General features: G+C 45.6%; 1 protein-coding gene across 3 annotated transcripts; it reads right to left on the reverse strand.

The window, feature by feature from the left end:
- Positions 1-12,934: 12,934 nt before the first annotated feature.
- On the reverse strand, positions 12,935-26,219 carry TAGLN3 (transgelin 3). 3 transcript variants are annotated; one of them, XM_006217319.4, is made up of 5 exons: positions 25,868-26,219; positions 25,396-25,577; positions 24,053-24,227; positions 14,309-14,411; positions 12,935-13,413 (listed from the first exon to the last, which is right to left on the reverse strand). In XM_006217319.4, the coding sequence occupies exons 2-5, from the start codon at positions 25,573-25,575 to the stop codon at positions 13,272-13,274; spliced, it is 600 nt and encodes a 199-aa protein (XP_006217381.1). In that variant the 5' UTR covers positions 25,576-25,577; positions 25,868-26,219; the 3' UTR covers positions 12,935-13,271. The 3 variants fall into 3 exon arrangements, with proteins under 3 accessions (XP_006217381.1, XP_072821518.1, XP_015105911.1); XM_072965417.1 differs by having other exon boundaries at positions 25,858-26,219; XM_015250425.3 differs by lacking the exon at positions 25,868-26,219 and having other exon boundaries at positions 25,396-25,851.
- Positions 26,220-27,015: the final 796 nt, after the last annotated feature.

The following is a 27,015-nucleotide window of genomic DNA, read 5'->3' on the forward strand; positions in this document are numbered from 1 at the left end:
TCTTGTCCCTGTGACACAGCCGGGCTTCCCTCTGGGCAATGGGCATCCGTGGAAAGCTGATCAATTGTGCCTTAATGGAGAAACGCTGCTCTGCTGACCCCGACACCAACTCCATGTCATGCAAGGGTCCGTCATAAGGGAGCAAGGGAGAACCTGTCTGCTGAAAGTGCTGGAAGGTGTCATGTTGTGTCATGTTGTATAAATTCACTTCCTGGCTTTGTTATTTATTAATAATACTGATAAAAATGACTAATAATGCTTCAGGCTTTCTAATGACAAGACTGGGAAACTTAAAGATGAAGCCTTTTTTAGTTGCCCATCCTTTCTGTATTATTTCCCTTATTTCTAGAGCTACTCATTTCACCAGTATGAGTAAAATGTATGTCCTGGGCACTTTGCACTGACAAAGACATCAAACTTCACACCGGCTCCTCTGAGCCCGCTTTACCATCAGGTCTCATCCTTGGCCCTGACGTCAGCTGCCTACCCAGCTGCAGTAAGAACCCTGCCGTCAGGTTAGAGAGGATCCCCCCACCCTGATATCTGGGCAAGTTCCTCATCTTCTACCTTTGATGTGCAAATCCTTGGCCTGCCTTTAGCAAATCCCCCTGTACTTAATATTTTTTCTTAGTAATTTTCCATCTATTGGCCCCATCACTCTGCTTGTCTGCCATAAATCACCAGCTGTCTTTACTGTATTTGGAATTAGCAAATTTCTATTCTGAATCTCTTTCCCCTATTACACAAGTCCTGAATAAAATCTGTCTTTCCAGCATTTCACTAGTGTGTGTCTCTGTTTCTCTTTGACACCAAGAATGGTGGGAGCAGCAAATCACAGGAGGCTGCACTGTGTGCACAGAATTTAAAAGTAATCATAAAACCAACCACAGTCTACTATTTTATTATCATCATTGGCCAGTAATTTAAAATTATGTCAGTGATAAAATACTCCTCTCTGAAAAACAAAAAAAAATTTGGTATAAGTTCAGACAATTGCTGCCTACAACCGAGTTTTAATAATATCTACATAAGCTTCAAATGAGCACATTTTAATTACTCATCATTTAATACATAAGGAATGTTATGTAGAAGTTAGCTAGAAGAACTCCCGTTGGTAGAGTTGGTCTCATCTCACACACAAGAGACAAGCTCATTTTGAGATCACATTTCTCACAGTTTGGAATCATCTGAGCTTATCTGGGGGGATAGAATCTTTCTTCAAGAACCCCTGTGGGACAAATACTCTTGCACTTAAACAAGAGAGACGGCAGAAGCAATAACAGCATAATGGTTGTACAGATGAAGAAACAGAACGGTAGTTATTTCATTCCTGTTACTCCACGTGGCCATTTGGGACTTATTTATATTTAAAATAACTATACAGAGTGTAAACTGCAATGTACAATATTTTGTATGCAACACTTATTCTGTTGAATTTATTTTTGCTTGTATAATTATACATATACAATTGAATAAAATTTTTCACTGTATTTTTTCTAGACATCCTCATTATTCATTTTATTTCATGATTATTACTGAAAATGTGTTCATTGTGTCAAGACAAGTGTTGTTAAAAAGTGACTCCCTCCAGATGGGTAGATACGGATAAATCAAGTATAGCAAATATTAATGGTGGAATCTGGATGTGGGTATATGCATTTACACTATAGAATTCTTCAGCTATATGTTTGACATTTTTCTTGATAAAATGGGGAGGGAAAATGATCATCTCCAGAAGTCAAAACTCCAGATAAGCCTCTGGTTTTGAGAGGCAATAGCAAAGGAAGTGGGGGAACAAGATAAAGGCTTGGTAAATGAGTTTGCAGTCATCTTTTGCTTTTACTGGTGTGAAAGTTCTGGGGCAAAATCCTTTGAATTCCAAAACACATGGCCAAAGACAATCACAATGGCCAGGTGTAGTTCGGTGCTTCCGGTTACAAACAGCCTGAAAGACAGTGAAGAGGTTTCTGTTCCTTTCCAAGGAACAAAGGCCCCTGTGCTGAGGGAAAGGGGGCAGGTGTCTACCCACTGAGCGGATGGTGTGCGGTGACCTGGATCAGAGGCAAAACATCTCCCCATTGGAGTCCAAAGTGATGGTTAGGAGCACATAACTTACCCAATATACCAATATATCACATGAAAACATTTAAGATGCTTCAACCTTCTGTCCCAAAGGTTAGCCCAGCACATCTGAAGGCCTGGAGGTAGGGCCAAGTCATCCACCTTACATGAGCAAGGTTCTGAGCCCCTGGCATAGAAGGCACTTGGGAGTGGGGGTGACACTTCTGTCCTTGCCTAGCTGGAGGAGAGGCCAGCACTCCCGCAACGGATGAAGTTCATTTCTGCTACTTAGGATCCACTTTTCTCTGTTATGACAAATGGCCACGTACAAAGTCGCCATCTGATCACCACTCACCACTGAGCAGTCTCTGCAGCGGGAAGTGGATCCTGAGGAAACACCAGGTTGCTCAGGAGCCTGGGAAGCCAGCCAGCCGTTTGACACTATCACCCTTTGTCCTGTAATAAAATGACATGACAGTGATCCTAGCCTCTCTTTTCCTGCTGACTCACAGGGAGCCTGATCCTAATCCTTTGCATCACATCACATGGATCTTTTTGAAAAATGAAATGACATGGAGCATCTTAGAGAACCCCTAGATCTGGACTGTTGTAATATTCCCTTCACAGGTGTTCCTCCTCCAGGCGTATCTCTCACATGTGCACATCACTGCTAAATAAATCTTCCTAAAACAACTCTCTAATGGCACCTCCACCCTTAGCAATGGCAGCCCAGTCTCCTTTGTTTCTGTCCCCTTAGCCTGACCTTCAAGGTCTTCCTCCGTGTGCCACCAGGCCACCTTTTCGTGTCCTCCCATCACATCTGCTAAATTTGCTCTGTCAAATCATGTGGTTTCAATCTTTAGCCATCCATTTATCCACCCACCCATCTGTTTACTCAACAGTTATTGCATGTCTACTATGTGACAGGTGACAATATTTTTTTAATGAATAAAATATACCACTGTTCTTAAAAAGCTCTCAAGAGCTGGCTGGGGCAGACAGGCGAACCACTGACTACATTATGTAATAAGTGCTATCAAGAAGGTGTCAACAAAATGCCATGGAATCACAGAGGCTGCTATTAGCAGCCCTCTCTTCTAAATGTGTGCCCCAGTCCACAATACATTATTCAAATCCTAACCCCTTTCAACACCCTACTTGCAGCTCTCTTGCCAGCATCTCCACCCAAGCCCACAGCACTCCTTTCTTCCTGCAACTCAAAATCTTTACTGTTCATATCAGTACTTGAGACTTAAATAATGTTATAATAATCTATCAAACACTATCTTGTGGCCTGTCTCATGTTGTCTTGTTGGTTATTTAGCTTGTCATCTATATATTCTGTCTCCAAGCTCCTTGATCTCCTATTAACCTATTACATCTGCAACATCCTTATTTGCAAGTAAGGTCATGTCCTGAGATTGTGGGAGGTAGGACTTCACCTTCTCTTTTGGAATGACACAAGCCCATAACATCCTGGAGATCGGTAGGAATAGGGAGACTACTGGAGGCTCGTCATTCTCAACAGAGTAAACTTGCCTTTCCTGGACAGCATTGCAAAAATTCCAAAGCCTGCGCATAGTCTGGGAATGCTGCCAGTGGCGTTCTAACCATATTATCTAGATGTTATCTTGAAACCTCACCACGCTCTTCTGACTCCTTTTCCCTCCACGGTGAGGAGGGTGAAGGATGGAGCCCTGTGACTGAGTCACGGTCCAGGAGGAGCTGTTAGTACGCCATCCGAGATCAGCCATCTCAACAGCAAGAGATGAATGCTCAGACGAGATTGTCCTGCATTGGGCCAGTAACGGGAGAATAAGGGGCTGGATGGCTAATGCCTCTTTTCTTTTTGGTTCAATGGACACATTAAAAAGACCTCTTTTTCCTTTTCAGGTGTCTGATGTAAAGAATGTTCAAATTCAGTAAAAACAAAACAAAACATGTGGTTGGGCTAAGGAGCACTTGGGTAAACTAGTCCAGAAGTCATTCTACAACACGTCTCTACCAGACAAACCCTACGGGGTCAGATTGCTCCAGATGGTGCACAGAACCCTCCAGAAGCTATGAACGTGCTGAGCTGGCAAAGCTTCAGCTCAGAGTTTGATGAGGGAATGAACTGCAGCACTAAAAAGTATTGATTTTGGAAATTATGCAAAGGTCACTAGAATACGAAAGAATACTTTGGAAAAACCAACTTTAAAATGAGATTAATCAGATGGAAAGGATAGGATTGGGGAAATGACAGATGATGAAAAATGAGAACCATTAAAAAGAATGAAATAAAACAGATGAATCAAAAATGAATGTGGCATAGGGAGGCAGGGAAGAGAAGGAGGAATAAAAACAAGAGGAGAGGAAAACAGAGGGACAGGAGCAATTAAATCAGTTTGAATGTGTGTTCCAAGGCCAGAGTCGGCCTGGGGAACATCCCCTTCTTAGCAAAATCAAGTCCTACACGGCTCTCTGCAGAACTGGCTTCTTCACCAATTTCATCTCTCACACTGCTCGATGCTCCAAGCTCCTTTGGAGTTTAGCCCCTGGTCATTCCAACTTCCCCAGAGGCTATGCACATACTCTGGAATCTGAAATAAATACTGTTCAGCTATTTGCTCATTATCCTAAATCCCTCACAGTAAGATCCCAATAGCCTTGATGAAATCTACAAATGGCGAATGAGAAATCCTTTGTTACATGTTCTGATCATTTCTGTAAAAGATCAGATGCTTGGGAGCACAGCTAAAATCCAAATTAAAACATCAGTGATGTGGTAAAACAAAAACAAAATCCTACCCCCTAACCCTCAAGAGAGAATATTTCTGAATTGAATTAGACCCTTTCTCTTAAAAAAAAGATCTTGGCTCTCCAGCATTTTCTACCCTAACTGTGGGCAATTATTTAGTGTCAAATAAGGGGGTCTTTTTCCTTTTTTTTCAATTACAAACTATAGGTTCAGGTTTTGCTCCAGCCAGCACATACAAGGTCTGCGTGTGGTTTCTGTAGCATCAGTTACTAAATTATTTTTTACTACTTTATTCCTTTTCACTGGTATCACTCTTTGATTAAGCTGACCTGCCGAAAACCTCAGGGTATCTGAGATACGTGTTTATTTGCCAGGATGTCTCCTGCCCATCACATGGTTTCTGATCTCATCTGAGAATTCTACAATGTGGCTGGGGACTTTAACGGGCCTCGCACCAGAATGCAGGAGCCTCCAGGGGGATTTTATCGCCTTTCCCAACAGGCTAAGTGCTTCTGACTTATTGAGGCAATTGCGGCCATCCTCTCACTATCTTGTCAAGCATAAAGGGCGTAAGGGTGGATGTCTCTGCTAAGTGATCAGTCAGTGCATCAATTTGCTTCAGTGGGCCAGAAAGTTTTTTATCTTAAATGGTATTTTTGCACTTCGTTTGCAAGTTGAATGTCACTAGAAGTCCTTGATAGCATCAACTGACAGTTACCCACAGCTGCCAAATCCTCTTCTCAAAATACGGACTTTTCAGCCTCACTGATAAAATGCCTTAGTGTTTTAGCAAACCAGTGATGGATGGAGTCTGTTCACTGGGCTGGCATCAGACTGGGAGAGTGATTATTGTCCACAGTCATTCAGAGCCGCGAGGCAGGGCTGCTCAGGGAAGGGGCTCTGCTTCCCGACTATCCTTATGATAAACCCTCATCAGCTGAGTCTCTGTTCCTTACAAACACCCTGAGGGTGGCACGGGGCCTGACGTACAGCAGGTGCTCAGTAAGTCTTGGCTAATGTGTTAAATATTAATTAATAAAATCTATTAATTACTATGAATTAATGAACACGACATTGCTAAAGACCTAGTTTGCCTTTTCTTATTCCTTTTACAGTGTTCTAGACTAAGTTGCTCTTCATAATTAATTTTCGTGCTCCAAGAGAATACCTCTTGCACTTTACCCTAATCTTGGCCCTAATTAAAAGAGTCAAAAGAAAAAGAAAGATTTGCATAAAATTTGCATGGTTTTGCAGGAATAATTCTGATCAAAAATCATAGGTTAATATTTCATATGTAAAACAAGCTACCATAAGTGTTGGTTACTTGTATACACAAGGGTGCTCTGAATTCAGGAAGGAATTAAGCCTATCCTTTGAGCAGGGAGCAGAAAATCAGTCATATCTGTGCTTTCCTGAATCATAAACAGGTTAGCTCTTCACTGTGAGTTCCTACTGTAGAGAGATTAAGTGCTAGTTGAGTACAGGGACCACATCTTCCCCTGTGTATTCCCTAGAGCCTAGCAGTGTGTTTAGGATGTAGCAGTATTCATTGAATTTCATAAAACTTTGGAATCATAATGTTCAGAGATCAAATTCTATTTTCCTCTCTTACTGTGAGATCTTGGGCAATCCTTTGACCTCTTTGATCCTCCTTTTCCGGGTCTGGAAAGTTATGTAGGTACTCAATTTGCAGGAAGCATTAGAGGAGATGAATTATATAGATCGCCCAGTCTTTAGTACCTACTTAATAAATATTTTTCCAGTGAATTCCCCTAGGCCACTGTTTTTCCCTGCAGTTTTCTGAAGCAGGATTTCTTCTCCAGCAGAGTTTCTCATTTTGCAATCTATGGGAGCCAAGCTTATCCCATCTAGGACTGATGGCAATGTTCTCCCAAAGAATTATTGATCCAAGAATGTGGAACCAAAATAGATTCTTAAATTTATCTGACAGATGGCCATTCAATATCTGTTTCATTAATTAAAGGGCAGCAAGAGCCATATTCAGCCCAAGCCCATTGGAACCATTGTGAGATGGGTCCTTGCCCTTCAAAACAGCATTAGGGCCTCAGCTCAGGGCCATGAAAGTTGACATATTTATTTTGGGAATATATAATAGGCCCGTTGCCATAGCAGAACTTTGATTTTGCTGAATGACAAATCAATTTCACACTCTGCTTTAATTCTCTTGCCTCAGACATTCAAGTTAAATTCTGGAAACAATCATTTCTGTTCTGGTCCCATGTTTTGGATTTTTTTTTTCCAGTTGGCTCTTCTGTCTTTGCCAACCGTGTCCACTTCAGAGTCACTAACAAGCATGAACAGCTCATGGATTTACTGTGCTCTTTTGTAGAAACGAAAAATGCTGGGATTTGGGGCAAAGACCGAGCAATCATAAAAATCCTTTGCAGCTGCCCAGGAAGAACATCAAGTTCCACTGACATTCGAGGATGCAGACAATGTCTTTCAGAATATTCACAAATATACTTTTAAGTGAGAGTGAGAGTGTAGAGAAATGGCCTCACTTGTCGTTTACAGGTGGGTGTAAACTGGCAGTGTGGATCTGACTTGACCTTATTAATCAACAACGGATATGTAGCATCTAGGAAGTTATTTTCAGGAAATTAATGTGAAGATATATCTGTAAGAATTTCTTATAGCATTAATTTTAGTGGTGAAACTTGGAAATGTTTCAAAATTCAACACTAAAGGATCAATTAACTGAAATGTGATACATCCGTTCAATGGATTTTCAATGGCAAATTATTCAGTCATTTCCATGTGGAGAAGCTTTCCATGTAGGAAGTACTACTTCCTCTTCCTGTCCTGTTAGGACATCCCCCTGAGCCACATCCTCCTGTTTCTTGAGACAGTATCTGCCCTCCCCTTCCTATGAAGCTTTATGGTGAACAGGTTGTATCCAAGAGGAACTAGTTCCCTGCAAAGGGATAATGAAGATGGAGACATTCGAAAAACGTTTGGCTGATTACATATGGATTTGAATATCCTATGATGATACACACTACACTGTGAACAGTGGTTATCCTGGACGATGAGATGGAAGAGTCACACTCCCTGAATTGTTTGGATATTTTACAAAGTTTTATCAAGGGGGGAAATTTGTTTTGAAATTTAAAAAAGGAATAATTATTATGCTAGCCCAGTGCACAGATACCTTGAAGCTAGGGTGACAGTAAAGTGTGCTAAACATCAGTTGAGATCAGTGTTATTAAAGCAGCAGCAAGATAATAAAACAACAAGCCAACATCTAGAATCTCCATGTGCTTCCAGGGAGCATTGCTCAGAGATGCTAGTATGGATTACATCATACCTACTTTTTGCAATACAAGGTAATTTTGACTTATATATTCCAGAAAGAATTTATGTTAGAAAATATTTAATTATGTTTCTTTTCTTTGTTGGGTGTACACCATGACAAATAACTTATTTGACATGAAAATTCCCATTCCTACAATTTACAGTATGTCATATCACATGGAGAAAAACTAAGCACTGGAGGCCTAGAAGAAAACAATTCAGTTGGCCCCCTTAGCCAGTGGTTTTAATGTCACAATAGGGTCCCTGGGGAGACATGGGATTTGCATGATTATTTAGAGTTTATTCTGCCTCAATCACCACTGCTTGTAATTAGAAAGAATCATAGCATGCTAAGTAGATCTATAATTTGAGAGAGAAAAGAGTCTGCTCTTTTAAATAAATGGACTTGACTATAGTCTAGAGCCAATTAAACCATTAGATTATTTTATGGAGCTGAAATGGGTAAAGAAACTATCAAGCATTGGCACTTACCATTTGAAGTGGTTCTTAAACAATGCTTGGGAGCAGAGAATCTTACCTTACTCAGGGCATGTAGCGGCCTTAAACTTAGTCACCATCTGCACATGAGGGTATCACCAAGCCCGTGTGAAAGACGGTCTTGCATCTATAACATTCAAGGAGCTGGACTGTTCAAATGGAGAAATTTAGCCTTCAAAATGCTCAAGGGAACTAGGTATACAAAACAACTTGCAGGAATGATGTGCTTTCTGCCAATAATACTATTATAATTTAAAATTTTATCTTTGTGCTGTTACCACAGCAGTGAAAGATTCACAGTCAGCAGGATTATGTCAGTTTCAATTACGATGAAATCAGCAGTTTAGCTAATTTGAGGCCATGGCAATTAAATTTACTATCAGCAATAGTGTTCTAATCTATTATATCATTAAAGCTTTCTGTAAATGTTAACCAAAATGGCAGCATGCCTGGAAACAAAAAACAAGACCTTATCAAAACTGAGCTTTGTGTTTCCGTTGACGGAAGACCCAGCTTTAGTCCCAGTTGTTGGTGGGAGGGATGGTATAAAAAGTAGAGAACTCTGGCCTAGTCTGTCTGCCTGCAGTCAGACATTTTCTTAATCCATCTTTCTGTCTTTGACATATCAGAAACGGGACCTGCATTCACAGAGCAGCCTGGTGCGACCTGATGGCATGCCTACAGATGTCACTAGTTGTTAGCAAGCCTTTTTGTTTCTGTGACCATCAGGAACCTTGTTCTTGGCTCCTGGGTTGAGGTAACAGATATGTGAAGCTGAGAGCGGGGTATCTTGGTCCTGTGGGGGACCTGCAACAATCACCATGGAAAGTTTTGTATGTTCCACATCAAGGTGATCTCTAACAATGGTGACCGAGTTTGGCCTTTTGATAAGTAACTTGAAAACAAACAAACTTTATGCCTTTCTTTAAGGCTTAACCTTTAATCCTGCCTCCCAGAGGTCTAAGATGGAATAAAATTCCCAGACATGGGTACCACAGGGGTTTCTCACATCACTATGGCCCTTGCTCAAGTCCACCCAGGAAGGATTTGTCTTGAAATCCAAGCCTCTTCTTCATTGCTTTAACTCCTTGGGGTCCAGGCAGATTGGGACAAGTGGTAAAATGGCCAGTACAGTCTCATAATGGCAGAAGTTCCTGAGTCCAGTGTCCTCTAGCAAACATTCCCTGCCCATCTCAGGCCAGAGATGTCTTCCTTCAGAGGGTCTGAGTGAACATTGTGGTCACTTGGCTCTTAAACAAGCAGCTAATGATACAAGGAGCCATTCAGCCTATTCTGTTTGTTCAACTCGGCTGTGAATTCATTCAGTTAAGAGCCACATTCGTATTTTGGTGTATCTCCTAGTTCATAACACAAGTCCTTAACTGTATTGGCAACTCAGTAAACTCTTGACTGATTGATTGACAGGGATGATTTTTCTAGTCATTTTCGTACATTCAGGACATTGACAGCTTTTGCTGATTATAGCTTTTGAATAAATAAATGAATGAAAAAATAGAATGAGACATTAGCACATTAGTTAGTAATACCTCAGGAAGAATTAGTGAGAGAGAATTAGCAGAAAGGCCATAGAAAGAAATGAGCGCTGCTCTGGGGGCCTAGGAAATTGGATCTAAATCTCCCTCCAAAGATTAATTCACTAAATGACGTTGGAGGAGTCATTTCTCCCTTGGTCTCCAGTATTATAAATAAAATTCAGGGCTTGGAATAGGTGATTTCTCTATGACTTTAGAAGAGAAAAATGCAAGGAGTGAAACACGAGTTCAAGTTTTCCTTAGGGCTGTCTCTGGCTCTATAAGAGAGTGGGTCCCAAACAGCCCATCCATTAAAAAAAAAAGAAGAAGAAGAAGAAAAAGAAGAATTTTCTCAATAGAAAAAAATGGTTCATTTTGATAGATTTTTGAAATACATTGTTGGAGTTGGTTAGATATTATTTTGTTTAGAATTTTTCATCTGTGGTCCCAAGTGAAATCAGTCTAATCTTTTCTTAACCGCACTGGGTTTTGGAATCAAGGTTAAATTAGCTTCATGAAGTGAGTTGGACTCAATATGTTTGTCTTTTCCAGCCGGGCTCTGCGCCGCCCTAGATTGAGCTGCTTTTCTGCCCCTTGGTGTCTCTGGCACAGCACCGGTGGAGCCAGGGCGATGTGGGGAACAGAACAGGCACAGCCTGAAAGCTCTCTCCCACACCTGCCCTCCCCACCCCGCTGATGGAAGCTGTTTCCCATGCCCCCCACTCCCAGACCCAAACGGGGACCCAACCAGCTTCTATCTCTTGCCAAGAATTTCTTCCCAGTTTTATATCTTTTTAGGGAGGATCCATCAACCTTCCTCTCTTGCTTTTGTGGCAACTCCAGGGTAAGGTTTGAGGAGGAAACTCAGTTGCATGTTCGTATAACATCCTTCCAGGAATGGACAACTCACCAGGGGTTGTCAGAGGGTCAGTAAGGCTCTGAGAGGACACATTAGGTCCCTTACAAGACTCACTAGCTAATTTCCTTTAGCATAATCCTTTTTTCCTGTTCTTTTTTAATGTTAGAAGTCTTTTATAATCCTGTGCTGAATCCTAATATATAAAATACATAGATCAGTAACACTTTTCACTGAAGCACAGTGGGGACTCAGAATTCAGGCTCCTCCTCTCTCCCAATCACCCACCCACCCGACCACCCCACCGTGGGAACCCCTCAAGACTCTCTATAAAAGCCTAGAAGTGCAAAGAACACAGTCTGAAAAACCAGCAATCCAAACATTTGGACTATGGCGGTGTCTATAGCTTCATTTATTTTACCTTTTCTTGTTAATTAACAATTCTTCATCCTACACTGCTGGTGGGAATGCAGTTTGGTGCAGCCACTGTGGAAAACAGTATGGAGCTGCCTCAAAAGATTAGGAATAGACTTACCATATGACCCAGGAATCCCACTCCTGTGCATGTATCCAGAAGGAACCCTACTTCAAAAAGACACCTGCACCCTAATGTTCATAGCAGCACTACTGACGATGGCCAAGACATGGAAACAGCCTAAATGTCCATCAACAGATGACTGGATAAAGAAGATGTGATATATTTATACAATGGAATACTATTCAGCCACAAAAAAACTGACAACATGATGCTATTTGCAGCAACATGGATGTTCCTGGAGAATGTCATTCTAAGTGAAGTAAGCCAGAAAGAGAAAGAAAAATACCATATGAGATTGCTCATATGTGGAATCTAAAAAAAGAACATAAATACAAAACAGAAACAGACTTATAGACATAGAATACAAACTTGTGGTTGTCAAGGGGGAGGGGGGTGGGAAGGGATAGATTGGGATTTCAAAATTTGTAAATACTGAAAGGCATATGTAGAATAGATAAACAAGATTATACTGTATAGCACAGGGAAATATATGCAAGATCTTGTGGTAGCTCATAGTGAAAAGAAAATGTGACAATGAATATATGTATGTTCATGTATAACTGAAAAATTGTGCTCTACAATGGAATTTGACACAACATTGTAAAATGACTATAACTCAATAAAAAAGTTATAAAAAATTCTTATATGAATAAAAGACCTTATTTCTTTTCTTACTAAATGTGTCACTTTTTTTTTTGTTTCTACTGGCAGGAAAGAGTAAGATGACTTGGTGGTCCCCAGGCTTATTTGCTTTCTCAAGTTTTCTACAGATGAGAAAATCTTTAAACCCTATCCCATCTTAACTAGATCTCAATCTTAGGCAATGTCCAAGCGTTTTAGGGGGTTAGACCTTACAAATGACTGTAAGAGAGCAATCTACATTCTGTCACTCCTGGCTGATGAAGAAACTGTGTGACTGTCTGCATCAGACCCAGGATCTGGCCTCTGGTGTGGGAAGATTATTGACAGAGAAGTGAAAACTGCTCTTTCTTTCAACCAGTAATCACCCGCCCAGTTGACAAAACCACCCCTCCATCAGACACTTCGTGGTCATCTCTTTGAGAGCTCCTGAAAAACTGGGGCTTCAGCTTGCTCATTCCTGTACCCCCAGAGAGTCTAGCATAACAGGTACAAGGTAGGTACTCAAAAATATGTGGGGGTCAAAGACCTCATTCTTGAACTCTTGGCTTTCGGCTGTCAGAGAGGGCAAAACTATTCCTACGCTTTCTACTGCAATTGCCAAGGTAAACCACACAACCTCGCAAGCCTTCCTCAAGGTTAACCTGTATTTCTACAGCTACCATTTAAGCTTAATTCCCTCTTGCTGGCCTCTTGAATGCAATGAAGACCAGCCCTGCCCGCAAAGTCCCTAAGACAAAGAAGGAACTTTACACTTGAAGACACAAGACTCATTCATTTATTAGGTGCCTTCTATAAGTTGAGGAGCGAAATTTCTGGCAAATAAATAAATAAATAAATAGTCAGACAAAGGCGGGCTTTCAGGGAGAGGGAGCTCGGGAAGAGGGAGCGGAGTCTTTGCATAGTTCTAAACGAACAGAAGGTGGCGGCAGTAGGCAACGTGGATTCGCGGCAGAAACGCAGCACTTGCAACAACCAGGGACAGGAGGCTTTGGGACGAGGAGAAGGCCGGAAGGTGACTAGCTATTTCTTGATCACGGAGACCGCGGTGTGGAACGTCCGTCCTCTCTACGTGGGGCGGGGCGCGGCGCCTCACATGATCTGCCTGGGCGTCCCATACCCGGTCATGCCTGCCTGGGAGGCCCCCTTGTTGCTGCCCATCTGCAGGCCTATCACGCTCTGTCCCTGGCGAAGCTGCTCCTCTGAAAATCCTCTCCGGTTCTGCTGGGCTTTCCTGGGCAGAGGGAGTGAGATGGAACAGTGTCATTCTGACCATTTCCAAACCTTTGCCTAGATGAGCAGTTAGGCAGGCTCTACAGGAGGTCAAGGGTCACCAAGCAGAAGGGCAGGCCTTATACTGAACGACAGTCTTTCTATGAACTATGCTCTTGCCCTGGGCGACGGTCCCACCACGAACAGGCCCTACCTCTCTGCTCCTTAGAAGCTCGGATGATTTTCCAGAATTTCTACAGCAAAGAAACCAGTGATGCCTCTCTGGGGACTTTACTCTCAGACAGCTTTCCTGTCCCCCCCCCCCCACAGTTACCTCAAGCCCTTGTGAAAATTGAAGTCAGCTCTTCTTACAAAGTCATTAATCCTGTTCCACCCCTCCCTGTATGGGACCAAGGTCACTGCTCCCCTTTAGAGCTGAGGGGTGTGGGAGCGAAGCAGGGGAAATGTCTCACTCTAGTCCAGAGGGCTGCAAACTTCGGTGAAGAGTCAGATGGTGAATAATTTGGGGCCACATAGGCCTCAGTAGGTCACTAACAAAGTGGGAGCTAAAAGCAGGGCTTCAACTGGCCAATACGTAGGAGTTTCAGATCAGGTTCATTTAAAACGCCAAAAGCTGGTACCTTTTTATAGTTGTCAAGAAGCAGAGGGGGTTAGGGGCATGAAGAGTTAATTACCTGCTACAACGTGTTCACCTCCCACTGAGCTACTGGGTTGAGTTTAAGCTCTCTTTCTGCACCACGGGTCTTTCCTTGCTCCGGGGGACTCGGCTGTGGGGCTGGGAGTGCTTGCTCCTAGGGTCTTTGCGTCCAAGCACCTCTGGGCCGTGACAAGGCTTCTGATGCTCCCTCTCGCTAACATTACCGTCTGTTCCTGGGGGGCTGGGAGGGAGTTTTTACCTGTGAAACCAGGATGGCTCTCCCCGGTAGCAGCCGTCATCCTTGGTGACTGCGACACTGCCTAGAGCCATCAGGGTCCTCTGCACGGCCGCCATGTCCTTCCCTGGAAGCCAAAGGAGTGATTAAAACCTAGTATGAGTCAGGGCCAAGGAATCCAGGATGCAACTGGCCCTCTGGGAAGGAAGTTCCGACAGGAGGCTGTAGGTGAGCACATTCAAGGAAGAGGGATGTTTGAGGGTGCCCCTCAAAGTGGCCTGAAGACCACATAGCCAAACTTCTCAGAAAGGAATCTGGCTAATGATTGTCTAGATGGCACATACCAAAGATCCCGTTTCTAATCCACTCGTAGTTGCTGCATGAATAACACATTCCAAGCACTTAGCAGCTCAGATAGAGGTCCCTGCCCTGCTGAGAGGCCCTGCCTCAGGGGGTCCCACAGGCGGCTGTAAGGTGAGGTCCTGTGTGTGGGCTGGCGTGGGGGTCCGCACAAGAGGGTTCTCCTCAGGACTGGGAAGAGAAAAGGAAACCGGGAAGAAATATACTGGATGGATGAACTGCACCAAACCCCAGGTGGCTTCTTTCTTTCCCTTTATCTGGGTTAAAAGGGTCTGAACTCATCCATGTGCATCAGATTGAGTATTCACTTGGCCCTTTGGGCTGGAAGCCTGGCAGACGAAGAAAAGCAAATCAGCACAGAAAGCACTCCGACAGGACACGGTGAGAGGCCCTTCATTCTCTGCTGCTTGAAAGGAGTTGAATGGAGACAATAAATAAATGGAGTGTGTGTGTGTTGGGGGGGAGAGTGTGTGGTGTGCCCGGCACACAGTGGGAGGGGGCGCACCATCACCTGTGGAGCCCAAGGACCCTTAACCCACAGAGAAGGCCACTGGGCTACAAGGCAGCCTGCTCCTCCCATCCTTTCTCCTCGCCCCACCCCTTCCTGCTGACTGATGAGTCCTGCACAGGGAAAGGGAAAGATGCTACCGTGTGGTTAGCCCTGCAGGTCAGAACCAGCCTGAAGGTCCACACACAGCACGAGGGTGCAGTACAAAAGCTGAAGGCCCAGGGTGGGGGAGGGGGCTGTGAAAGTTAAGGGCAAACATTAAATGGCCCTCTTCAGACCGAGTAAACCATCTGTGGTCTCTTGGGCCAGGCTGCGGCAGCCTGGTCACCAGGGAATACAGAATTACTGGGGACAGGCAGACAGAAAGGGAGAATGGAACATAACTCTGACAAAATAAACAATTAGGCCCACAGAGGAAGTCCAGTCCAGGATGCCCGTTTGTTCAAAGAGGAGAGAGAGACAGCAGATCCCTCTCTCCTGGTCCCTCTCCTCCACCCCCCACCTCCCACATGAACCGAGGGACGATTTCCTGGATCCTGAGGCCCTGCGGGGTTGATGAATGGATACAGGGATGAAAGGGTCTCAAGGGAGAACCCCGCAGACTCAAGGAACAGCTGGGGTAGTGGAGAACGGAGGATCTGGGCAGCAGATGGAAGGGGGAGGTCACAAAGAATACTGGGAAGTAAGGGAGGGGAAGCGCAGAGGAGGTTATGAGAATGATCCTTCTCTTCCGCAGAGGAAAAGCATTTCTGTAACTGTCACTCTATAACAGCATCCTTTTTTTTTTTTTTTGATAGAACCATCGTGATGATATTCTGAAGGATCACTGACGGAGGACTTAAGGAAAGGTTTTGCTCTCAAGCAGTGAGTCCTTAAAGAGCACCTAGAGAGACGATGGAGCACACGGAGGCTTGGGAAGGTCAGGGTACACCAGTCGTCTCCACTGTGCATGTATAGCAGACCAGAAGTCTGGTTCTGGTGACTGAAAAGAGCAAGTCTGGCATGTCCAGGATCTGGGGACTGTAGAGCCTGACACTGGCAGCCAGCCACAGACACCACGCTGGAGCCATGGGTGACGAAACAAGCCCTGTTAAACCACAGACCCAGCGCCCGTCACCAGTAGCTCGCTAAGGTGTACACTACATGAGCCCAGAAAGGACGGAGGGAACTACGTTAGGGGCAAGGGTAAGGTATCTGGGAACCTCGGACTGTAACTTCCACCCACCCTCATCCCTGGAAAGTGCAAAAGGAAGCAATTATACGATTGGGGCAGAAGAAGCTGGGGAAGGAACAAATTGGAAATGCTTTTTTATTTTATTTTTTGTGTGTAGGGGGAGGTAATTAGGTTTGTTCATTTGTTCATTTTATTTTTTAATGGCGGTACTGGGAATTGAACCCAGGACCTTGTGCATGCTAAGCATGTGCTCTACCACTGGGCTATATCCTCCCCCTGGAAACACTTTTTAAAAAGAAAGCCCTCAGGACTAAAGATTTGATATAAATGGTAGGCTAGACACTTTGCTATATGTGACATCAACCCCATGGACTTGTTATTATTCCTCCCAATGTGTGGATGGGAAAACTAACTCAGGGAAGCTAATTAATGTGCCAGAGCCACCCAGCAAGTAAATTAGGGCTCAGCTCCAGCTCAGGTTGGTCTGAACGCAAAGCCCACGGCAGTCTGCAGGGTGCACTGCCATCTCCCGTGGGTCCCCGGTGGAGGCTGTTTGGGAGGCATGTTCCTCGGTGATCAGGGATGACCTGAGGGGTGGCAGTGGCTGCTTCAATGCCAGGTGGAGGGATGAAACTGGGGCATAGTTCTTGGGTCCCACAAGATCTAGGGCACCAACCCCAAATGATGGTAATGATGATGGTTTAGCATAATTTCTCAAGGTCTCAACGCGAATAAAATTAAAGCAAGAAAAAGCAGCTGGGGTCCAGAGTCCCCCATCAGTGTACAGATCAAGTTAAAATAATTATTGTTAAGATTCTGCATAGCACTGTGAACAGAAATCTACCTCCTGTAATCAGTTCATTTCTAGTTAGTTATCTAGTAGACCTCCCTTGGAAAGAATCCCAGTATTCTGGCCTAACAAAATGTACCATCTGCCTAGAACACAGCCTGCTTCAGAGCATGGTTTCCCAAACTCCTTCAACTATTTGTGAGATGGGATGGGGAGGTCTCTAAAAATACAAAATTTGAGGTCATTTCCAGGAGAGACGAGTTCAGTAAGCCTGGGGGGTGGGGGTGAGGGGTTGGAGTTTATATTTTTAATAATCTCCCTGGGTGATATGCCATCATGGAAGTCTAAGAAATATGAGTTTCTTCTGGTGACTCCCAACTAGACTAGTCATCAGAATTACCCAAGGATCTTGAAAATTCAGATTCTGGGATGATCTGCAATGATGCGGATACAGCCAGACAGATAGGCAAGCACTGCCCCAGCACCTTGGTTTTGAATTTTTAAAACTGTCCCAAGGTCTGGCATGTGGTAAGTACTAGATGAAAGTTGTTAAGCAATAACTCCTCCCTTCAGAGACATCTTCCACAAAGTCAGATCATAGCCGCAGCCACTGAAATGGCTGTGATCCAGGCCGGGAGCCTGCTCCGAGCCCTGGAAGCTTGGCATCCCTTTGCTTCTTGAAAGCAACCCCTAGATACTTTGGCAAGACAGCCTGAAAACCACTGCTTAAGGCCATTCTGCCAAGGAAAAAAAAAAGAAGAACAGTTCTAAAAGAACCACCAACTAGGTGCTGGGAATTTTCTAGATGCTGGGAGAGCAGAAATGAAACTGAGTCTGGGTGGTGATCTATGAATAAGACCGCTGGCCATAGCAAGGAAGTGAGACAAGAAAGAGAGGGGCCACATTTACACTAACGGCTCAGGAGTTTAATCAGGCTCCTGGACTCCTGTAGCCCCCAGCATAGGGGAGGCTAATATTAGTCTTGAAGTTGTAAAAAGAGATGGTGGCAGAGTAGCTTTTCCTGTCTCACCTGACAAACCTCTTCAGAGTCTCAAGAGGAACCGACACCTTTACTAGAAGCTACTGTGTCCTCTGTTTACTGCATTATCACAAGGTAGTGTCTTCCCAGATGTGATCTTACACCCCAGCTACCAAACGCCATCTCTGGGAAGAGGGACCAAGGGCTCTGCATTGTAAGGACCACCCCCAACTCCCATCCTAATCCAGGGTTTCTTATGCTCATAAATTTGAGTCTTATTACCCTAAAAATACTTGAACAAACATTTTGATCTCTTCAGACTATGGTTACTGAAGGGCAAAGGGTGGGATGGACAAACTAGAGGTTGGTGATTAACCGATACACATTACTATATATAAAATAGATAAACAACAAGGACCTACTGTATAGCAGAGTGAACTGCATTCAATACCTTGTAATAAACTATAATGGAAAAGAATCTGAAAAAGAATATATATGTATATGTATTACTGACTTACTTGGCTGTACACCTGAAACAAATATTGTAAACCAGCTACATGTCAATAAAAAATTTTTTTTAAATTTTATTCTCTTAATTTTTTTATTACTTTCATGCTATCTTATGCATATCTTTGGGAAGGAAAAATAAAAAGGAGTGTAAAGAGAAAGGAAAAAGGCCAGAGAAGTCATCTGGGTATGTAAATCCAGGTTGGACATTCTAATACTAAAGATCAGTCTTACACTCAAAACTCTGCTTCAGAGCTACTTCTGTTTTGTTAGTCTTGACTCATCCTTGGAATATTGGGGGGGTTGTTTTTTTTTTTTATCTTTCTGGGACTTATATAGAGAAAGTGGTCAGTGGATGAAGACACCATTTTTTATTTCCCTGAGTAATAACTTAGGCATGGCTCCCAATTCTCCACTGAAGATAGAAAAACTATTGCTACAGATAGGGAGAAACGTCAGAGGGCAGGTTGGGCTTGCCCTGTGGACTTTATGAATTTTTGTTGCTTGCCTCCCTGGAGAAACTCCGGAGGGCAGTGGCTCTTGAAGCAGGGTTCCCGGGCCAGCAGGAGAACCCCGGAATTGGTAAGAAATGTAAATTCCTAGGCCCCAGCCTAAATTTAATACTTCTGAAACTCTGGAGCTGGGGTCCAGCAATCGGAGTTGTAACAAGCCTACCAGATGATTCTGGTGCTCACTGGAGCCAGAGAACCAGCGCTGAAGGAAGAACCCGCCAAACATAAGTGTGAGCAGCACTTGGAGTAAATGCAGTAAAAGCTGCTCTGATAGAAAAGGAGGCTTCCAGCAACAGGTGTTTATTTCTGTGATGTCTCAAGTCACTACAGGTACTGTACCATATCCCCAGATAGCTCTCAGATCAGGTGAAATGTCTCTTCTGTTCCTGCTGCTGAGGAATGACACACACAGTGACACCTCCCAGAGAAGACATTTGGACCTTCCAGGCACTCTGCCCCTGGTGTAAACCAGGCTCCTCAACACCCAGTCATCAAGGAGGGGAACAGTGAGGCAGGACGAAACCACGTGTCTGCATCCTTGCCGCTGGATGATGGAGAAGAGCAATCAGATCTGACTGATCTTTGAGTCTTGCCTGCTCCGACATTCTAGAATTCTAGGTGTCTAATGCTCATTACCTAGATATGCACAGGAACCAAAAAGGCTACTTGCTATTGGACTGACAACAGAGGAAGAAAAGCCCACATTTATCGGATTATCTCTTGGCCAGGCATTGTGTTAGGCATTTTATACATTTAATTCTTGCACGAATCCTGCAAGGGAGGTGCTAGACCTGTTTGCAGAGAAGGGAACTGAGGCTCTGAGAAGCTAAGCAGCTTAACCAAGGTCACAGAGTTTGTATGTAGCTAAAGTGTTTCAACCCACCCACCTGACTCCAAAACTCATGCTCTTTCCGCAGTATCAAAATCGTCCGGGTGTGAGATGGGCAAAGCAATAATATATCCTGGGGAAAGGCATAGAGGGTAATGACCACGAGGTGGGGAAAAGTCAAGAAGACTCATAAAGGCAGTCTCTCATTTTGGAGAACGGCCAATGAGGTGACGCGCTGCAGGTGACAAAGGGGCAACCCTACCTGCTGCTGTGTGAAGCTATTAATGAAGTCCGTTTGTTCCAAGACAGACTATGTGACCTTACCCCTTGCTCCTGCTGCTCTCATTTTCCATCAGTCTTAAAAAAAAAAGCCAATGACAATAGTCATTTTTACTTTGCCACCACACGTGATGCTCGACTCTTGCCAGCACTATGGTGAGCACTTTCAATGCGTGAAATCAATACTATCATCCCCATTTTACAGTAGAGAAAATTGAAGCTTAGGAAAGTTCACTGGTAAGTGATGGAGCAGAGGTTTGAACCCGGCAGTCTAATTTCTGACTTAGGAGCCTGCACACTTCTACCCTCCAGGGTGAGCTCTCTCTGCTCTCTCTTCTGACCAGCACACTTACTCACTCTCGTGTTCTGTTTTACACACACACATGCACACACGCACACACACACACACACCCCTCCTGTCCTGGCTCCTCGCTTTCCCTCCTCCTGCCTTTCCCTCCACAGAAGAGATGCTGAAACCTAACCTCCACTGCGCTCTCTTGAGCTGAGACGGCCCCGCCCACCCTTTTCTAGGACCCGAGGGGCAAATCCCAAAGTAACCCACCAGGCATCCACCTTCTCTCATCCACAAGAAAGACCTCCCCTGTCCCCTTCCCTGCTCTAAGCTGCCCTTACGTCTCCCCCATCACTGAAAGGGGCTTGTCACCCAGCTTCCTCCGAGGGGAACGTCAGTAACCTCGTCTGTATCCCTGTAGTTGGATTGTTTTCTGGAACATTCAGTCCTGGGTTCCTCCTTGAAGCCTTGAACCTTTTATTCTGGTTGACCCCGAGTCCATTCTAAGCATTTCACCTTGTATCTAAAAAAAGGTTTCAGTATAGAGGGTACATCTGGGGCTTGTCTATCTAAACAGTAAGAAGACATTTGGCAAGCCCGGGCTCCCGCGGCTTTATTCGGCCGTGACTCAAGAGCAGCGTGGAGTCCCTGGGCAGCCGTGGGTAAGCACAGCCCTACTTAGAAAGATGGCGAGCAGGGGAGACCGGAGACCGGAGCTGCGGAGTATAAAAAGCCTGCAGAGGAGGAAGAGAAAGGTTCAGGAGAGAAGGGCTGGCCCCTCCAAGCCACGGCCACCATGACTGCGATGTGTGGAATCAGGAGTGAATGTGAACAATCTAATACGTGAGCACAGCACTAAAACCACAGCCAGGGCGCAGAAGAGGAGGGAGAACGAGATGGCGAGTCCAAGAGCTGTGCGCACAAACCCTCGGACACCTCCCGTGCACACAGGCACCGCAACACACGCCAGCCCTGCACACGGCGTCCCTTTGATCCCAGCTTATTCATCCCCATATTCCCAGGGGACAACCAGCTCTGGCAGAAGGACCCAGCCTCGGGCACTGGTCCCTGCTGCTGTCGAATGCGTCTCACTGCTGGGCTCGTTCAAGGCCGCCACCCCTCCCGCCTTTCTCTGCTCAAAGCAACCCACTTTCCTTCCTCTTGCCCCGCTGGAAACCAGCTCTGGCCTGAGCTTCAGACAGCGCTTTGGGGAGACACCAAGTATCCCCTTCAAGTTAGAGAGTGAATCTCCCAAACCTAAGTCCCGGCTCCCCTCCATAGGGGTGGGGGTGGGGCGGAGCACCAGAACCTGGGGCCTCTAGAGGACGTTTGGACTCTCCCAAGCATCTGCTTCCCTATTGCCAGCTATCCCTACCTGCTGCGTGACCTATCTACAGCCGCTCAGCCACAGCGCCCTGGGAGAGGTCTCCTTTCTCCTTTCCTTTAAAGCCCCACCTTTCTTTGCCCTGAGAATGAGAGCCCTCCGTGTCTGCCCTGTTCCCTTTTCCCAGGAGCAATATTCTGCCCTGGACTCCACGTGTCCACTATCCGATCTCAGACTACTGCAGTCACACTCATGTCTTTCAACCTCCCTCTTTCCTAAGAGGTGCCCTATCGCACAGGACTGGAGCAGGTGGTGTAGACGTCCACTTACTCTGCTTATTAGGAACCACTGCACCCCACCCGCTTTCCCTTCACTGCTAGCACCTCCTGGGTATAAAGTTCACCTGTGTGGTCTTTGGGAAAAGGGGAAAGGCAAACAACGCATCCTCAGGACAGAGAAGTACCCTCCGGATCCCCACCTCCCACAGAGGTCCCTGTTTCTTCCTCTACCTACACACTTCCTGCATGTGGGGGGCCTCCCTGGGTTCCCTCCCATTCACACACACTTCCTGGTATGGGGCCTCTAACCTTGTGTCCCACAGAGCCCTGAATCATCCTTCCCTTCCTCTTTATCTCATTAGTCTCTCCTATGACTCAGCCACACACTCATGGTGCAGGTGAAGGAAACAGCGTCCTGGCCCCGGCACAGCAGTTTGGTTAAAGTTCCCTTCTTTGGCATCATAGAGCCTGGGTTTGAGTCCTGGTTCTGCTACTTACTAGTTGGTCATATGATATATACAAGTAATCATACAAGTAACCATGGGCAAGCTTCAGTCTCATCACCTTTGTAATGGGGAATTTATAACACCGCCTGGACTTGTTAGGAGAATTGATTGGCATTATGCAGAAAAGCCCCAGTACCGTGCCTAGTGTATAGGAAAATATCGATAAGCAGTAGCTATTTTTATTAGCAAGGAAATATCATCATAGTTTTGACCTAAAAAGCAAGGACCAAGTCACAACTGTGACATTTCATGGGGATTTCGAGGCAAGTGTTCATGTAGGCCAACGGCCTGGCCTGAAGGTCTGAATATATGAGTTTCTAAATAATGGAAAAACATTATTGATAAACTGATCGGCGTCTTACGATTTTAACTACTCATTTGTGAAGGAAACAGGAACTGCCAGCTCTCTGTATGAAACAGAGGAGGGGGTGAGAATAAAGGAATTAAGTTTGTTTAGTTGGATGATTCTCTGTTAGAAATCGTCTGAATGCCCCTTAAAATACCATTGTCTCTTGATCACAGGGAAATCAGCCCATTCTCACTGTCAGCAGAGCCATTTGGGTCACTGCCTTGGGTATCCTATTGGTTGGGCCAGTGACTGAGGACAGCCAGTGACAATAAGGATGAGAGCACAGATGGGTCCATGCCTCCGGGTGGGCCTGATGTGGGTAGAACAGTCACACCGGTGGGCATGCACATCTGGGCTCAGGGGGACACTAAGGTCTGTGACCATAGGTCCCAAATTCTCTGGCAATATCTCCATTCACATCATTTCCCCCAATAACACTGGACCATTAAATACGTCCAGAAACTTGATTTCTTTTTTAGGCCTTGTTAGATTTCTTATGTCAATTCACAAATATGAAAGGAAAAAGTCATTTGTCACCCTCTCTGAGAAATTACACATCTGGAAGTTATAGTCACCAAGCTGCCAGATAACCATTTAATAAAATGGTGGGGGGTTATTTATTTCTTGGATTGAATGACAAAATTGCAGTAGGCAGCTTTGTCTATAAGCCCGGCTGCGGGTGAGTCAGAAGCACACTCGCCGCCCCCTTCTCCTCCGGCAGCTTTCATTTGTGGGCTAAGAGTACGTGATGGGAGGGGTAAGAGAAATGAGAGGCATTCACGTAACCATATTAGCTTCCTCTCCACGGAGGCTTCTGTTTACATGTTAGTTTGCTGAGGTCCCTGCTGTGTGGGGTGTGTGTTCCTTAGAGAAGGAACACTTTTAATAGAACATCACAAAGGGGAGGCTGACAGTGCCCCTGGGTGACAGCTGATAACCATCTCACACACACAATCATGTGTGCACGCACACACACAGAAACACAGGGAAGAACACTGTGAGCAGGCTTCACAAAGAGAAAAGCAACCGGGTGGGGGAGGGGAGGATGATCCTGGGGGCACGAGGCATAAGGGCTGTTTACCTTCCCATAGATCCACCGTCTGAAAAATGTCAGTGGTCCTGACGCCATAGATCTCCGCAGCTTTTAGGAACTGGGAGATTTGCTCCATCTGCTTAAAAGCCATCTTTGACTCTGAGATCTTGGGAATGGGCTCTTGTCCTGGTGGGTATAAACTGTTTATCAGCTTGCACAAGACCTGAGGAGGGAAAGGGGGAGACAGAATCAGTATTTCTCTTTGTGTGTGCTTGTCCCTAATGCAAAATGAGTCTTAGCCCCCACGGGGCACAGCCCACAGGTTAGGGCATGGGCAAATCTTGCACCCCAGGAAGGCATGGGCTCTGGGCTGGGGGGCCAGGCTACCATACCCAGCCCTAAAGACCCAGGCGACCCCACTTTCAGGGCTTCTCCTGACTGCAGTGCATTCAGTAGCCTGGGAATCCTCTTCCTCCCTCGCTCCTCCCTTCCTTTTTCTGGGTGAGCGAAAGAATGTTTACAGAGAGGGAATGATGTGCAGTGATGAGGCCATGATTTCAGACTTTCAATGGAGGGATGAGTTAGGGGTTCCCAGGAGAGGCTGAAGGATAGAGTCTAATATTATTTCTTCTATCAAAAGGCAGGTCAGAATCAGGCTTCAATAACTCATCCGGTAAGGGCTAGTGATATGTAAAAGAACCGAACGGGGTACCCTCCTCCCAGAAACCTATAACCCAAGTGCTGGGCACAATCCAACAGACGCGTGGGCTAGCATTATGTAACAGCAAGCACAGCCTGCGAGGAAAGACAGGCTTGTTGGAATCAGTAGAGCCTGTGGTACCCAACCCCCCAAACACACAGGAGGATCTCCATAGAAAAGCAGTTATCAAATAAGGATTCCCTTCAGTTTCATGAGAACAAATCCATTCAACAGACAGGCATTGAGCATTCCCAAGGAGTATGGCTCCAGGAAGGATGGAAGGTGGTTAGTCCTCCCCCTCCACCCCTTCCTTTGTTTTACTATGTAACCAACCTATTCCCCTGGGGGAAGGGATGGCCCCAGAGGAGCTGATACACCAAGAAGACTGGAGAGATCTCAGAGAAATGCTTATCTCTATTCTCATTGGAAAGAGCAAAAGGGCTTTAAACTGGCCAACAACTCAGAAGGAAGCTGCGATATCTGGGATGGGTGGAGAATCCTCTAATCTGGCGAGGGAATTGTGCAGGGAGCACAGATCTTCCAACCGCGAAGAAATAAAGGCATCCCCGTCCCCCCCCCCGTGAGACAGAGCTTGGCAGACGCAGCTGCTCCCGCAGCCTCACGTTAAAGAAGACCCTGGAGTGTTTTCCCTGCCCACCGCCCCAGCAACCAAGATCGCTGCCAGCCTTACCGTCCCGTCCATCAACCATTTCTGAAAATGGGCCCTGCCGGGGGGCGGGTGCTCTATGTCCTCGGCGCACTGCAGGATGATCCAGTCCACCAGCTTGTTCTCCAGGTCCGCGTCATACTTCTGCTCGATCTTCTCCTGCACCTCTCGGCTTAAGCCGTAGCTGGGACCCCTGTTAGCCATCTCTGCAAGAGAAGAGAGGACACGCGCGGCATCCACACAATAGCAGCAGCAGCCCGGCTCCCCGCAAACGGGGCTGGGATGTGGCTGGTCGGCCTGGCCCGGCAGCAGCAAAGCGGGCAGAAAGCCGGGCGTGGTTTAAATCGAGGAGCCAATGAAGCCACTGGGGTTTCACCTACAAACAGGAAAGAAAAGCGCAGCCACGCGCCAGTGACTCTTAGAATAAAGCCCCTGCCGGACCAGGGGGGCTGGAACCCCCCTCTCAGTCCCGCCTATCAGATGTACCAGGACTCACGATCAAGCCTGAAGCCCCAGGCAGCGAGGGGGCGGGGTGGTGGTCTTTCTTGCCTCTTCTCCGGAGCACTTTGCAAAGGCAGGAACCCTGAGATGAGAAAGAGCTGGTAATTAACACGCAGAGAGGAAGGCCCCCTGGACGTTGAGCTGCTGATGCTGCATCGCGCCTGGAAGAATGGTACACTGATTCGATTTTCTCATGGCTGAGGAGAGTCAAACCAGGGCCGTTGCTAAGAGCCGTCCAAAAAGCCAGCCCTCTGGTATGTCAGTCAAGGCCCCCCGCCTCCCTCCCTCTGAGAGCTGCTTTCTCAGACACACAATTCCTTCCCCTTCTCTGGGGGACGGCCGATTGGACACCAGGCCAGAGCACAGCTGCACAGGGGATGGGGTTTGGGGGAGGGTCCATTGTGTCAGCTGTCCATCTGTCAGGACTTGCCAAACCTCTTTCCCCCTGCCTTGAGGGAACAGTTGTCTGGCGGGGCGGGAGGGGCCGAGCTGAGAGCTGCAACCATGAACTTGTTCAGCTGCCAACCAGATTTGATCCAGAAACTTCCATCCTGGTGGGAAACTGTTGTGCCTCGGTTTGACTTAGTAAAGGAATGTAGCGTTTTAACACAATTTTTTAATCGAAAAGACACTGAGAGCACATTTTATAAATTCATGGAGCTCAATGCACTAAGAACTCTTGAAGCAAAAGGTCTGGTTAGAGCATAACGGTTGCATCTGTTTATCTTAGTTAAGGACCAGGAAGGCACAATTGACACACTATCCATGGGAACTGAGTGTTTGGTGTGAACAAATAAGACCTCAGGAGAAATCATGAGACCTAAGTTGGCCTGAAATTTTTATAACTGCTGGAGGGCTTGGCAGTTTGTCTTCCCAGACTGTAACACGCTTAGGGGTAAAGACTGAGTCTTGTTGGTGTTGTCTAAGTCTCTGGGTAATTTTCATGAGAAAAATACCACACATTTTGTTCTTTGGTCCATTCAACATTTTCTCTTTTTTTTTTTTTTTTGAGCACTTAACTCTGCCAAGTATTATACTGGAGAGAAATAAAATGATTTTTTTCCTTGAGAAAAGAATGATCAATTGATTCAGGAACATTAGCGCAAACAATTCTAGGACATGGGATAGTGATTTTTCTCCCCG

This window comes from Vicugna pacos, chromosome 1 (assembly GCF_048564905.1).
Source record: "Vicugna pacos chromosome 1, VicPac4, whole genome shotgun sequence".
NCBI classification, from domain to species: Eukaryota; Metazoa; Chordata; class Mammalia; order Artiodactyla; family Camelidae; genus Vicugna; species Vicugna pacos.

Coding starts and splice junctions, on each gene's coding strand:
- TAGLN3 (XM_006217319.4), bottom strand. CDS start 25,575: ATGGCTAACAGGGGTCCCAGCTACGGCTTAAGCCGAGAGGTGCAGGAG. Junction 24,228..25,395: donor AATGGTTGATGGACGGGACG/GTAAGGCTGGCA, acceptor TTCCCTCCTCAG/GTCTTGTGCAAGCTGATAAA. Junction 13,414..14,308: donor GAGCCATCCTGGTTTCACAG/GTAAAAACTCCC, acceptor CCCTCTGCCCAG/GAAAGCCCAGCAGAACCGGA.